Source organism: Tiliqua scincoides, chromosome 1 (assembly GCF_035046505.1).
Source record: "Tiliqua scincoides isolate rTilSci1 chromosome 1, rTilSci1.hap2, whole genome shotgun sequence".
Taxonomy (NCBI): Eukaryota; Metazoa; Chordata; class Lepidosauria; order Squamata; family Scincidae; genus Tiliqua; species Tiliqua scincoides.
In genome coordinates, this window is record NC_089821.1 from 257,693,382 (window position 1) to 257,708,450 (window position 15,069).

General features: G+C 43.5%; 1 protein-coding gene across 2 annotated transcripts in view; it reads left to right on the top strand.

Moving 5' to 3' along the window:
* The first annotated feature begins 3,353 nt into the window (after positions 1 to 3,353).
* The window catches only part of UBR2 (ubiquitin protein ligase E3 component n-recognin 2), a 70,751-nt gene continuing 59,035 nt past the window's right edge, over positions 3,354 to 15,069 (top strand). For both annotated transcript variants that reach the window (XM_066622687.1, XM_066622686.1), the window contains exons 1-3: positions 3,354 to 3,492; positions 11,911 to 12,170; positions 12,843 to 12,921. In XM_066622687.1, coding sequence (XP_066478784.1) covers positions 3,415 to 3,492; positions 11,911 to 12,170; positions 12,843 to 12,921 — 417 coding nt within the window. In that variant the 5' untranslated portion in view covers positions 3,354 to 3,414. The remainder of the gene's footprint in view (positions 3,493 to 11,910; positions 12,171 to 12,842; positions 12,922 to 15,069) is intronic.

Sequence of the window (15,069 nt, forward strand, 5' to 3'; positions counted from 1 at the left end):
TCATAAATGACCTGGAGACAGGGTTGAACAGTGAGGTGGCTAAGTGTGCAGACGACACCAAACTTTTCCGAGTGGTGAAGACCAGAAGTGATTGTGAGGAGCTCCAGAAGGATCTCTCCAAACTGACAGAATGGGCAGCAACATGGCAGATGCGTTTCAATGTAAGTAAGTGTAAAGTCATGCACACTGGGGCAAAAAATCAAAACTTCACATATAGGCTAATGGGTTCTGAGCTGTCTGTGAGAGATCAGGAGAGAGATCTTAGGGTGCTGGTGGACAGCTTGATGAAAGTGTTGACCCAATGCGCAGCGGCAGTAAAGAAGGCCAATTCTATGCTTGGGATCATTAGAAAAGGTATTGAGAACATGTTGGCAACCTTCAGTCTCAAAAGACTATGGTATCATGCTCTGAATGGTGGTTCTGGCACAGCATCATCATCACTGGCAACCTTCAGTCTCGAAAGACTATGGTATCGTGCTCTGAAAGGTGGTTCTGGCACAGCGTCTAGTGTGGCTGAAAAGGCCAATCCGGGAGTGACAATCCATTCCACACCAGGAGCAAGTGCGGTCTGTCCCTGGTCTGTCTCCCTGGCTATGGGCCTTCCTTCTTTGCCTCTTTGCCTCAGACTGTTGGCAAAGTGTCTCTTCAAACTGGGAAAGGCCATGCTGCACAGCCTCCCTCCAAGCAGGCCGCTCAGAGGCCAGGGTTTCCCACTTGTTGAGGTCCATTCCTAAGGCCTTCAGATCCCTTTTGCAGATGTCCTTGTATCGCAGCTGTGGTCTACCTGTAGGGCGCTTTCCTTGCACGAGTTCTCCATAGAGGAGATCCTTTGGGATCCGGCCATCATCCATTCTCACGACATGACCGAGCCAACACAGGCATCTCTGTTTCAGCAGTGCATACATGCTAGGGATTCCAGCACGTTCCAGGACTGTGTTGTTAGGAACTTTGTCCTGCCAGGTGATGCCGAGAATGCGTCGGAGGCAGCGCATGTGGAAAGCGTTCAGTTTCCTCTCCTGTTGTGAGCGGAGAGTCCATGACTCGCTGCAGTACAGAAGTGTACTCAGGACGCAAGCTCTGTAGACCTGGATCTTGGTATGTTCCGTCAGCTTCTTGTTGGACCAGACTCTCTTTGTGAGTCTGGAAAACGTGGTAGCTGCTTTACCGAAGCGTTTGTTTAGCATTTGTTTAGATGGCACAGCATCTAGTATGGCTGAAATGGCTGATTCGGGAGTGACAATCCCTTCCACACTGGGAGGAAGTATAGTGTGTCCCTGGTCTGTCTCCCTGGCTATGGGCCTTCCTTCTTTGCCTCTTTGCCTCAGACTGTTGGCAAAGTGTCTCTTCAAACTGGGAAAGGCCATGCTGCACAGCCTGCCTCCAAGCAGAAAGCTCAGAGGCCAAGGTTTCCCATCTGTTGGGGTTCATTCCTAAGGCTTTCAGATCCCTCTTGCAGATATCATTGTAGCGCAGCTGTGGTCTACCCGTAGGGCGCTTTCCCTGCACAAGTTCTCCATAGAGGAGATCCTTTGGGATCTGACCATCGCCCATTCTCACGACATGACCAAGCCAACAGAGCCATCTCTGTTTCAGCAGTGTATACATGCTGGAGATTCCAGCTTTGTCCTGCCAGGTGATACCGAGGATGCGTCAGAGGCAGCGCATGTGGAAAGCGTTCAGCTTCTTCTCCTGTTGTGAGCGAAGAGTCCATGACTCGCTGCAGTACAGAAGTGTACTCAAGACACAAGCTCTGTAGACCTGGATCTTGGTATGTTCCGTCTGCTTCTTGTTGGACCAGACTCTCTTTGTGAGTCTGGAAAATGTGGTAGCTGCTTTACCGAAGCGTTTTGTTTAGCTCGGTATCCAGAGAAAGAGTGTCGGAGATCATTGAGCCAAGGTACACAAAGTCATGGACAACCTCCAGCTCATGCGCAGAGATTGCAATGCAGGGAGGTGAGTCCACATCCTGAATCATGACCTATGTTTTCTTAAGGCTTATCGTCAGTCCAAAGTCTTGGCAGGCCTTGCTAAAACAGTTCATGAGCTGCTGGAGATCTTTGGCAGAGTGGGCAGTGACAGCTGCATTGTTGGCAAAGAGGAAGTCACGCAGACATTCAGCTGGAGTTTGGACTTTGCTCTCAGTCTGGAGAGGTTGAAGAGCTTTCTGTCTGATCTGGTCCGGAGATAGATGCCTTCTGTTGCAGTTCCAAAGGCCTGCTTCAGCAGGACAGCAAAGAAAATCCCAAACAAGGTCAGCGCGAGAACACAGCCCTGCTTCACTCCGCTTCGGATGTCAAAAGGGTCTGATGTTGAGCCATCAAAGTCTACAGTGCCCTTCATGTTAACAAAACGGCTAATATTATAATGCTGTTGTGAAAATTGATGGTAAGATCACACCTGGAGTATTGTGTCCAGTTCTGGTCGCCACATCTCAAAAAGGACATAGTGGAAAAGGAAAAGGTGCAAAAGAGAGCGACTAAGAGCGGCTGAGCTGGAGCACCTTCCTTATGAGGAAAGGCTATGGCATTTGGGCCTCTTCAGCTGAGAAAAGAGACTCGGGGGGGCACTGTGTCTGGAGCAGTGATGAGTGGTGAAGTCCAGGCTTGGGGAGGCGCAGCCACACAAATACACACACTCGCTCTCTTCCCCCTTTCCTCTGGAAATAAATTTTAAAAACTCACCTCTTCTTCTTTCACTCAGAGCTAGGGAGAACTCAAGTGACACACTCCCTGAGGCAGTTCAACAGCTGCCTCCACTGGTGCTGTAGAGAGTCGTGCAGCTTTCTTTGAACAGAACTGAGGCAACTCTGCCTGCTGCCTCCCCAGTGACTGTCTCCTGTGTGTACGTGTGTGTGCTGCTTAACTCATGGAGGGCCCAATCCTATCCAATTTCCCAGTGCCGCTGCAACTGTGCCAGTGGGGTGAGCACTGCATCCTGTGGTGGGGAGGCAGTCAGAGGCCTCCTCAAGGCAAGGGAGCACTTGGTCCTTACCTTGGGCCTGCACTGGTGCTGGAGAGGACTGGGTTGGACTCTGCTGGAGGAAAAAAGGCCAGGTACTTTTTCTCTTCACTTGCGGGGCCTGGTGAGGCTCTGCCTCCCCTGACTGCGTAGCGCTGGCTTGGAGGGCCAGGGCTGAAGGCCCGCCTTAGTTGGGGGTCCCTTGCCGGAGACGCGGGCAGGCCGCGCGGCCGCTCCTTATTTGGCTGAACTCGGGCCGCCCGGTGAGGCGGGATTCTCCCGGAGCCTCCCCGCCCCAAAGGCCCTCTAGCGGGGGAGCCGGGAAGGCCTGCGAGGGCGACTGCCAGGGCTGCGGGCCGCCGAGCGGAAGCGGGCGCTGCTGGCAGGGAGGCCGGCCGGGCCCGGTTCCGGGTGTCACCTACTCGGCGACGGGGGTGGAGGGAGGCAGGAAGGAAGATGGCGGCGGACTTGGAGACGGAGGTCCAGGCTATTGACAGCAGCCTGCTGGAGTGCTCCGCAGAGGAGACCGCTCTGGTGAGTGAGTGCGGCCGGCGAGGGGCCGCGAGCGCAGCCGGGGGGGCCTGTGGAAGAAGCCGCTGGGGGGCCGCGGCGGGCGGGTTGCCTGCCCAGAGTTGGGGTTCAGGCGAGGGGGGGGGAGAGAGGCAGGGGCCCCGGCCCCGGCCCCGGCCCCTGCCCCTGCCCCTCAGGCCCGGCCTGGCAGAAGGCAGGTGAGCACGGAAGGAGTTGGGCTGTCAGGCTTGGATGGGGGCAGGTGGCGCCTGCCCTGCCCTGCCATGCCATTCCTTGCGTGGGGGCTCTGAGAGGTGATTGGGGGGCTGGAGGAAGCGACAGAGGTGGCAGGAGGGCCACAGTTCAGGCTGGGGAGGGGGAGGCAGGCTTGTAGGGCAGCCTTGGGAAGCAGAAGTTCAAGGGGAGGGGGGAGTGGTGGGTCTTCTCGGCTGCCATGGGGGGCAGTTGATTGGGCAGGACAGAGTGGCAGGGCATGGGGCAGCTTGGTGTCTCCGTGGGACTGATTTGCAATCTTTTCCATCTCATGGCAAGCTGATAAGCTACTAAAATGGCCAAGGCACACTATCGGTTTTGGACCATCGACAAGGCACACCATGCTGCTAGTGGAGGGCTCACATCCCCCCACGGCCCTACTAATAACTGAGCCCTCCCAAAACTCCTGCGGCACACACCTGTGGACCATTCACGGCACACCAATGAGCCATGCACACTGGTTGAGGACAGCAGGCCTTGGGTTTCCCCCTTGTCTGCTCTGGAGAGGGTGCAGGGGATTTATGAGAAGGAAAAAGAATAGGGCCTCCGATAGGGCCTCCCTGTCACAAAAAAGTTCTTAGTCTAAAAAGGGGGCAACTTCTGTGCCCTCTTTTGTCTTGGGCTGCTGCAGCTGCAGATTCACCCAGCAACTCTTCTAGAACCAATCAGGAGTGATCTGGAAAGTGGAGCTGTTCAACTTGACAGGTTGTTCCAGTGAACATGAAAAGGAGGGTAGGAAGCCTTTTGATGAGACATCTTTGCAGGAGTGATCGATCAGTTGCATGCTGGCTAAGGAAGGAATGGGTTGGAGTAGTAAGTGGCTAGCAAGGGCAGGCTTCATTTGAAGGAACACCCATGCCGATTGTATGAACCTAAGTGGTGCCTTTTCATTTTCTTTTTAATCCTGGTTCTAGTAGAAATTGATTTCTTAAATAAATATATCTGTTTAATTTTTTTTTTTTAAGTTTAATGACATTTGTAAATTGGCCAGCTGGGACTCAGTTAGCAATTCTCATATTGTGATTTGCATTAAAATGTTAAACATTTTGATTAGCCTATTCTGGTTTCAGGCTCTTTTGCTTTTTATAATGTTCATGTTGTCATATTCCAAAATGCCAGAATCTCTTTTCCATCTAAACCTATTTATCACAGGCAGACCTATTTATCGCTGCCCAAGGAGATGCCAACCTGCCCCATGCCATGCCACACAGGCAGCAAATAATTGTTGATTCTGAGTACTGTTGAATTTATGATTCAATAGTTTTGCGTGGCAGATAGCTCAGGTACCATGCTATTGTCCCTTCTGGAAATATTCTTTCTAGTTGCCTTTTAAACAGAACTCTGTGTTCGCCTTTATAGTTCTGAAGTTGGTCATCTGACATCATTTGTTCATAAGACCAACTTTAGGAAGCAGGTTTTTTAGTAATGACATTTAGCTGTTCACCTGGAGTTTAAGAACAGTTCCTTGCAGTCAAATAGACTCACCTCTGAAGCAGTCTTGTGTGATGCATGAGCAACCTGGTAAAATGTTGCACTTCTCTTGCAAGGCTGGAAATGTGTAGCTTTATAGGGCATCACGATGTGACAGTGTATATATTTCTGGGGTGTTTTAATATCAGTCTGTTATATGTTGTGAGATGTTGTTTTTCAGCAGCCACTGGAAAAGAAGCTTTGCTGGGGTGAATTGGGATAGTTGCTCTTTCTCTGCTAAATGTAATGGGTAAAGAGACACCTTTGAAGTGGTGGTTCACTTATATTTAGCAGTGGATGGCTGCTGTCCCTATTCACCTATTCACCCCAGCGTGTCTTTTCCAGTGGCTATTTGCAGATGCCTTTTTTAGACAGTGAGCACATGGGGGTAGGAAATCATCCTTTCATTTATTTTGCTATGTAACCTGTTTTGTGAACTTTTTACTGAAAATGGGATATAAATATTTTTAATAATTTGAAATGTTTTCACCTGATTTTGGTACAGATTATGGTGAGAATTTTGTTATTTACAATGCAATCCTTTGCATGTGTACTTGAAGCGCCACTGTTTTCAAAAGTATTTACTCCCTAGGATTCATAGGATTGCAATCTAAAAGTAGTGTTTAGGGATTTGAGATTGTTCTGAGCTGGGTAATAACCTGGGTGCCTTATCTCTATGCCTAGATATTTGATACCTGCACATTTGAAATACAGTTTTTTCCCGCAGCAATTTGCCTATTTCACATAGAGTTTAAAAAATATTTCTGGTTCTGATAGTACCTCTAGCATGTTAAATATACATTTTGAATATTTAGTAGGAAGGCATGTCAAATTGAATCCTCTTTGTACTATATAAAGCTCTCTGTTTAATATATAGACTTCAGTTTTTAAAGAAAGCTATAGTAACTTGCCCTTTTCACACATTGAACAAACAAAATGGTTATGGTCATGTTACAATCTTAATCTTATTCTTTTAGCAACTTTGGGAACAATGGAGTTTATCTTGTATGGCAGAATGTTAATTTGTAATTGCAATACTTTTATGCAACTGCCAGAGAAGTGCAGTATTAATTTGCATGCAAGCTTTCTTATTTAATTGTAAACATATCACTGTTGAATTATTAGAAATATTATACAGATTTTCTGCAAATATTCTACAACTACAACTCTCTACAACTATACTATTCAGCTGCTATATTTTGATTATACATTTTGGAGGTATACTATACTAAGAATAAAACATAGATATAATTTGTAGCATTGGTTTGATGTTTCTTGGTGATTATGCAACATTTGTACCAGAAAATACTAATTGTATGACTTCATTTACATATGAAAATATCATATTTGAAACGATAAACACAATTTTTCAAACCAGTGGTATACCCCTTTGTTTGTAAGGTATACCTTTTAAGTATGATAAGAAATGGAAACTTCAGCAATCATTGGCATAACTTGCTGAAATCAGGTTTACAGTATTTTGGCATACAAATAATGTGATTAAAATTTGTATTACAGGCTGTGTGTCTAAAACTATGAAAAATACAAGTTTTGTGGAAATTGTTTTTAAGCACTATATAAATATTTTGTAGTCATTCCCTATCCATTAGCAACTTTTATTTTGTGAGGAAAGCTAGGAATTTCAACAGAGAATTCTCCATATCTTCATTAAACTTGAGTTTCCAGAATACTTTGGGGGAAGCCATGATAGTTGCACTTGTATAAAACTGATATGTTTGTAGTACAAAAATGCTCTGTATTACTCTCTAAAATATATTGGAATATATTCTACATAGCACCTGCAGAAATAAATTCCCACAAGGGAGCTCCTTCCTGCTCCATACAACAGTCCCCATGCCTTCTGAAAAGCCTCCCCTAAAGATCAAAGAACTCTTGGTAAGGGAGAGAGGAATTGCAGTCAAGAAAAAACCATTTTTTTCAGGGTGCTGAAAAGATTGTTTAATTTAAAATGTTCCAAAAATCTTACTTTTGCTGGGGGGGGGGGGGCTGTGTAGGAATTTGATATTGTCTTAAGAGAAACTGGGGAAATTGACATGGTATCCCCCAGATAGTCTCCTGCCAAATTTCCAAATGATATTTTCAAACTCAAGATGTTTTTAAATAATTTGAAGTTTCAGTAGGTGTAGCTGTTTGGAAATGTATGAATCTGTGCAAATACTGTTTACTTATCCCTCTGGATCAGTGATTTTCAACCTTTTTCATCTTGCGGCACACTGGCAAGGCACTAAAATGGTCAAGGCACACCATCAGCTTTTTGACAATTGACAAGGCACACTGTGCTGTCAATGGGGGCTCACATCCCCCAGTGGTCCTATTGATAAATGACCCTCTCCCAAATTCCAGCGACACACCTGGGGACCATTCGCGTCACACCAGTGTGACACGGCACAGTGGTTGAAAATGGCTGCTCTGGATCATGGCATTGTTTTTTCAAATAAGTAACTACTTTCGTAGATATGTTTTACACGTAAATCCTTTTGTACTAGAATGTAAGCAGTTTGCAGTTCATGCAACACTTTCAGCCTTCTTGAAATTCATGTTTGTTGAAATGGTAATCCTTTCAAGTAAGTAAGAGTAAGACTTTTCAAAAAAGTCACTACAGTTACCGTACTTGGATAACAATGGCAACCAAATTTATCTGTTCATATTGTGACTTATTGAAAACAGTTTTTCAGTTCTACTTCATTTAGTTCTCAGAAGTGAGACAGATTTTGAAAATGTTCTAATGCCAACAAAAAGAATGATAAAGTTTTTGAAGGTAACTAAATGTAACGCACTCCAGTCACTGATGGGAATATCCAGGTTAACAGAGAGAATCATTGTTGCATTTTACTTGGTGCCTCTCTCTTAATTCCCCTTCCCCTCATGGGCTTTTGCCCACTGTCAGTGGAAAACTTTCCACTGTTTCCAAAGTTGTTTCCAACTTTCCACTTTCCAAAGTTGATGTTTTGTGTTCAGGCACAGTAAAACAATTTTGATATAAACTTAAGTCAAAACTTCCACTGCAGTTATAACTTACACCAATTAAGTGGCTGCATTTAGCTTCTACTGTGAGGTCACTAGAAAGTGCTATGCAACCAATAAATAATTCAGATGATGTGGCTTAAGTGTCAGGCTGCTCAAACTTAGTTTTTTGTATAATTAATTTCTGTGCTTCGCACACCACATTAGTTTTCTTGAACTGAGGAACCCATTGGAAATCAGTTGATTTGTTGGAAGAAGCTATGAAAAACCATGTACTTTCTTTAACCAGTGCATGTGTGAATGGACTTGTATAGCAAGTTTTATAACTAATGCAACTACGCAGTTTGCTACTTCCTTGCTCTCCCGGATCAGGTACTAGCTGTCTTGCCAGTCCACAGATGAGGAGACATTGGCAGTCACAGCCTGATTTTTCTTGCTCTTCAAGAACACAGGCTCACACTATTGATGCCAGTAGGGCAGTTTGGATCACCCTCATAGTAGTTTGCAACCTACATATGCAGGAGACATTTTTTTACCCTCCTCGCTGGGTTCATTTGAAAAGCAGAGAAACTTGCGCTGTTCTAGCAAGCTGTGGGTCACCATCACTGAGTTATTTGGAAGACTGAGGGCCCAATCCTATCCAATTTTCCAGCACCGGTGTAGTTGCAGTGCAGCCCCAAGGTAAAGGAACAAATGTTCCCATACCTTAAGGAGGACTCTGTGACTGCTGCCGCGCCACAAGATGCGGTACATGCCCCATTGGCACGGCTGCACTGGGCACTGGAAAATTGGATAGGATTAGGCCCTGAGTTCCTGCAATAATTATTTTCCTGTATAATGTTTAACAGTTTTATTACAATTGGCATTTCAAAGATGTGTCCAGACATTAGGGTGAATTTTAGAACTTTCATGGTTCCATCCATGCAGGGGAGACCCCTTTATAAGTTGGGGTTAGGGTTGGGACAGTTTGAACTTGTAGGGAAATAACTTATAAAGAGAAATTTTCTTCCATAAGAAATAACACAAGTATGGGAACCATGCATATATTAATGGGAACAGTATGCATATTCATGCTCTTCATTAAAGAGGAATTTTCTCTCATTAGAAAAGTGGAATAATAATAATAATACAGGTATTTCTACACCGCCTTTCTTGGTCCTCAGATTTCTCCTTAGACTTTATTCAAGGTGGTTTACATAGGCAAGCAAATTAAATCCCAGTAGGGATTTTTACAATTTGAAAGAAGGTTTCTATCTTTCAAGAAACCAGAATATTCAGGTGTTTCTTTCTTGATCTGGTCGCACATCCTGGCCTCCATCCTCCCATGCTCAGAGCAGATGGAATAGCTTGGCTCAGCTTGTCGGCTGCTTCAAGGTCGCATAGTGCCGGTGGCCTCAAACTGCGACCTTCGGATGTTATCTTCAGGCAAATGGAGGCTCAACCCTCTATGTGGATTATAAAGAGTGGCATGAAGTCCTGAACGTATATAAACCAGTATGCCCTGTGCAGGGTTAGGGTGTCCATGACCTGAGTTGAGAATTTCATGTCAGGCAGCAAATTGGAGGGGACAGTGAATTGGCAAGGGTACCTCCATCCGTAATCAAGTGCCACTGCCACCACTTCCTCAAATGGCCATAGAGAGAATACAGGTCTTCCAGCATTCACTTTGCTGGTCATTTTGAGGAGGACATGGCAATAGCACTGGATGCCAAGGAAGAGTGGTAGGCTCTCCCTGTACTCCCCCTGGTGTCAAGCACTGCTGCTACCTCTAGCAGCTGGTGGAAAGAATGCTTGGGAGCCCAGCATTCCCTTTTGCAGCCATTACAGCAGGGGTCGGCAACCAATGACCTGTAAGCCAGATGCAACCCACCAGCTGAAGTCTGGCCTGCCAGCTGAAGTTTGGCCCATGTGGAGCTCTGCTAGGGAGACTTCATCTCCCACCCAGTTTGCCACGCGCTGGATAGGTAATGGTGGAGCTGCCTGTTTGGGCTTGCAGAGTCCCTGTGCTGTTGCACCATTCCCCATCCAGCGCACAGCAAACTAGGTTTGAGGTGAAACTTTCCAAGCCAAGCTCTGCACTGTCTGCTTCTGGGTACTTGGCAACCTGCCACTTTAAAGAAAATGTTGCCGACCCCTTCATTACAGGAAGCAGTTGTAGTGGTACTGGATGTTGAAGGAAGGAGGTAAGTGAAGCAGACAGGTATTGGGGTTACTTTTTATCTTATTGCAATTCATGACAATAGCAATGCCAGAATTGACAATCTTGTAATAATGATGTTCCTTTAAGAGCTTGGAGGGTGTGGGGAGGAGAAAGAAGAGCATGCAGGCCCAACAAATCTAGATATCAGGGATGGCCCTTGAGGAGCTCAGAAATCAGCAGTAAAACTATGTAAGTGAATTTTTGCATCTAGTTCCTCAAACTGTTGTGCACTTATATCTGGGATATGTATAAAGGAGAACCCCCATATAATGAATATTACTGCCAGATGTTAGGGGCAAACAACAGGGAATGTCTCTGTTGTGCTTATTTTTGAAGTTTCAGAAGCATATGCATGGTTACTATTAGGAAAATAGTGCTGGGCTAGATGGACCTTGAGTTGATCCAACAAGGCCATTCTGATGGGCTTATTTATCTCATATCTTTATCTGAAAGTACATAAGTAAAGTTGGAAGGCTTCTTAGAAGACAGTGTAATACTTTTCTGCTTTGTTATGTGAGTTCTTTTGCTCTAAGTAGCACTGTTGGAGGACTAGTTATTATCAGTTCTCATTTATACTCTGAGCCCTCTTCTTCCCTTTTCATATTAAATAGAAACCTATAGTTGTGCTAAACTATATGTCCTAAACTATATGACTAAACATATGTCCATTTAACATTGTTTTTTCTTGTGGTTGTGTGCACATTGCTTAAACACCAAACTTGGCAGCTAGGGTTATTTGGGGCCATGCATACTAAAATTTATTCACTTTGTGTTCCTGGCAAGCCTTGAAAACCCACTTGCATGTTCTTTGTTTTTTTCATTGAATGTGTTTTTCAAAAGAAAGTAGCAATTGGATAGGCTTTTAAACTATGTCATCTTGTTAATTAAAACGTTTTCTATTCTCTTAAAGGCATCCCCTCATCCTAGCTGACACCTCATGACTCCCCCTTATCCCAGTCCTGCAACTCTGAATGTAACAGTGTCAGCAGATTTCCATTGAGGGAAACCTTCAAAGCTGTAAAATATTATTGTGACTTTTGCCAATGCAAGTTTGTTCACCTTTTATCCAGAATGAGATCACTTACCGTGGATTTATTTTTGTGTGTTTAGTAGTTGCATCTGCTTTTGAAGGCCTTTTAAAAAAACAAGCTTTGGAAACAATGCCTGCAATTCAGAGAACTACTTGTGCAGATCCTGCTGATCTTTGGGACTTGTATTTCTTGAACAGTAGCCTGCCCCCACACCCTACTCACCTACATCATGCCACATGGAAACACATTTAAAACACACAAGTGCACCATTGGGAGCTTATTAAAAAGGAAACATCAAGCACCTAGGTGTGCTCAGAATATCATTCTGAATTGTAGACAGTGAAATTAACTGAATTTTTCATTTGGAAATTCTGTATGCAGGAAATTGTTTCTATCATATGTTTTGTATTTTTTAAAGAAAAACATTGGATAGCTGTAAAACATTTCAAGTTTCTAATAATGGATTTCAATTTTTTCTTCAAGAAATGGCTGCAAACTTCTGATCTTCCTAAAGAAGTATACAAGCATTTGGCATATTATGTGCCCAAAATTTACTGCAGGGGTCCAAACCCAACCCCCAAAAGAGAAGATATGCTTGCACAGCATGTTCTGTTGGGTCCAATGGAATGGTACCTCTGTGGTGAAGATCCTACATTTGGGTTCCAGAAGCTTGAGCAATCAAACAAACCTTCACATCTTTGTGGCCGGGTTTTTAAAGTTGGGGAACCTACATATTCTTGCAGGTAAGTATATCTGCCATTTATCTTAAAGTACTGTATCCCATAAGGTTGGAATTATTTGATCTGTATGTAAACATAGAGTCAAATGAATAGCCATCATGCATTTTTAATGTTATTGGTATACCTCTGGGTATTTTGTTCAGAATGATTAGCATCTATTGAAGGAGACAGTTGTGAGAATTAGAAGACTATTAAACCTGGGTTCATGATGAATGTTTAATTTTCCCTTTTACAAGGTATTGAGAATCTTAAATGTGTTTTCTACAGTACTTTTATTTAACAAATGTACATTTCCTCTCTTTTTGCATTTGCATCATAAGCTTAGTGTTGTTGAGAGAAAAATCAAAGCAGGCCAAGACCAGGTCAGACTTTAAAAAAAAAAAATTTGAGCAAATTTCACCATATGCTCCCAAAATCTATTTTAGCTGGCAGGCTGCAAAACCTTATGACATGCTGTGCTTAGGGATCTCATCTTGCAGTTTAGTACTAGGATGCTAAAGTCAGTTCTGTAGCCTACTATCTTGTCCAAGTATCAAGAAATACCTCTGTCTGCACTTATAGAATTCAGGGCTCTGAATTATGGCCATTGTAGGTTTTACCTTAAAACAATTCCAAGTTTTGTGTGTGTGTCCCTTATCATTACACATTCTCCTTTTTTTTCTTTCCTTTTTCCAGAGACTGTGCAGTTGATCCAACTTGTGTGTTATGCATGGAATGTTTTCTCGGAAGTGTTCACAGAGAGCATCGATACAGGGTTAGTAAAGTTACTAAAATATGTATATGACTTTTAGTAACATCTGGTGTTGATTCAGTATCTAAAAAACTGATAGTAGTATATTTTGTTGCAGCTCTGTTCTCTCTCCCTTCCCTCCCCTATCATTCTTTCCCTTCATCCCCCATGGTGTTCTTTCAGCAGAAAGAACATTGCAGTCGCTGGAAGGAAGAAGGACTGCTCCTACTTGCCCAGGCAGTTCTCTTGTTTTTGTGCACTTTATTACTTTGATTGAATGCAAGCATTTATTAAAATTAACATTGAAAAAGGGGTTTGGCTTCTCAGTTCATAATCTAAGATTATAGGTGTACTGTAGGTAGAATTTTTTAAATTGAATAGCAAATTAAATTAACTTATCCTTCAGTTGTAGCACAGCATCTACCCTATTTTCAAAAATCATTCAGTTCTGTAATTTAAATATCTAATTTTCTGTATTTAAATAGGCAGGTCCTTGTATCCATTGTTTAAATTATCTACGTGCCCAGGAGGGGAACATGCGCCCATTAACATGATTTAAAGGCTTACCTGACCAAAAATATTCTTCCTTACACAGTTTGCTATAAGCCTACAGGATTATAGCAATATGCAGGCTACCTACTGGCAGCTTGAATGCTTGAAAACACTAGATCAAAGTTAACGGGAAGCAGTCAACTTCTGTTGGAAAACAACAGAAATATAGGGGCCCCTATATCCATGGTTCCCGTATCTGCGGGAACTTCCTGTTAACCTCAACTGAGTTCCCCCAACTTTCTTTCTTTGTTTGCTTATTTGTTTATAACAAGCAAAATCAATAAACAATACAAAAAACTACTAAACAGCACAATCGAATCTACTAACAAATAGAAAAAACATTTTTTTAAATATGTATAAACCTATAAATTTATGGAGAGTATCCTAATTCACTATACAGGTGCAGCCTATTTATCCATGGATTTTTTATCTGCTGATTTGTCTCAATGCGAATGGGGTGGGGGTACTGAAAGTCGCACACATCTTTGTCTCCTTTGCCCTGCGCTGGCATCTCGCTTCTTTTCCAGGCAGCCCAAAACACTGCAAAAAGGCTCCACCTCGCCCAGGCAGGGAAATAGCCCTGGAGCCCTGGAAGAGGTTCCCCTTGCAAGGAACAGTAATATTCTTGGAGCACCTGAGCCAGCAAAGAGGCTGAAGAGGGGGGCGGAAAACCTCTGCAGCCAGAACATGTGCAGCAAGGTGGAGCTTGCTCTCTCACTCTTGCTCTCTTTCTCTCACTCATACACACACAGGGGCAGATGTGGTAGCAACAGAGCGGATTGCTTTAAAAAACCCAGGGAATGTTTGCTGAATTTCCCTCACCCCCCATGGTTCAGGCAATCACCGATGCAAGCAACTCCCCCCCCCACTAAGATGGTGCAGGCTATCACCTACACAAGCAAGCCTTCTGAGCAAGCAAAGCATGTGATTTAGCCTACAATCCTCTCCTCACTTTCCTGGGAGTAAGTCCCATTGACTACAATGGGGCTTACTACTGAGTAGAAACGCATAGGGCTGGACTCTTAAAACCTCAGCGGGACAGCTGGCAACGGGGAGGGCTGAGTACAGAGGGGAGGGGATTGATAACAGCTGCCTTAGTTTCCTTTCATCCGGAAGTGTCTGGCTGCAGTGTATTTGCGTAACTCTATGCAATTTAGCACAATGTGTTTTTTGTTAATCACGCCGAGTCACAGAATGGAACTAACGCGGATAAATAGGCTCCACCTGTAATTTTCCTACTATCTCGTCCAAGTATCAAGAAATACGTCTGTCTGCACTTATAGAATTCTTTTCTTCTTAACTTTTTGGTTAATTATTAATTAACCTATATACATGTATTATTATTATTATTATTATTATTTAGAATCTTCTCAATAGTTTATTTCAGGTTCTCTCTATTCCTCAGGTATAGAAATCATTATCATTCTTTCTCTTTTTCTCTATTTCTCTATTTCTCTCTCACTTTTTAATCTATTATAGTATGCAGTATAAGAGTATTTCTCTTTTTCTCTATTTATCATTTTTTCTCTTTTTCTCTATTTTTCATTTTTTCTCTATTTCTCTATTTCTCTATTTCTCTATTTCTCTCTCACTTTTTAATCTATTATAGTATGCAGAAAG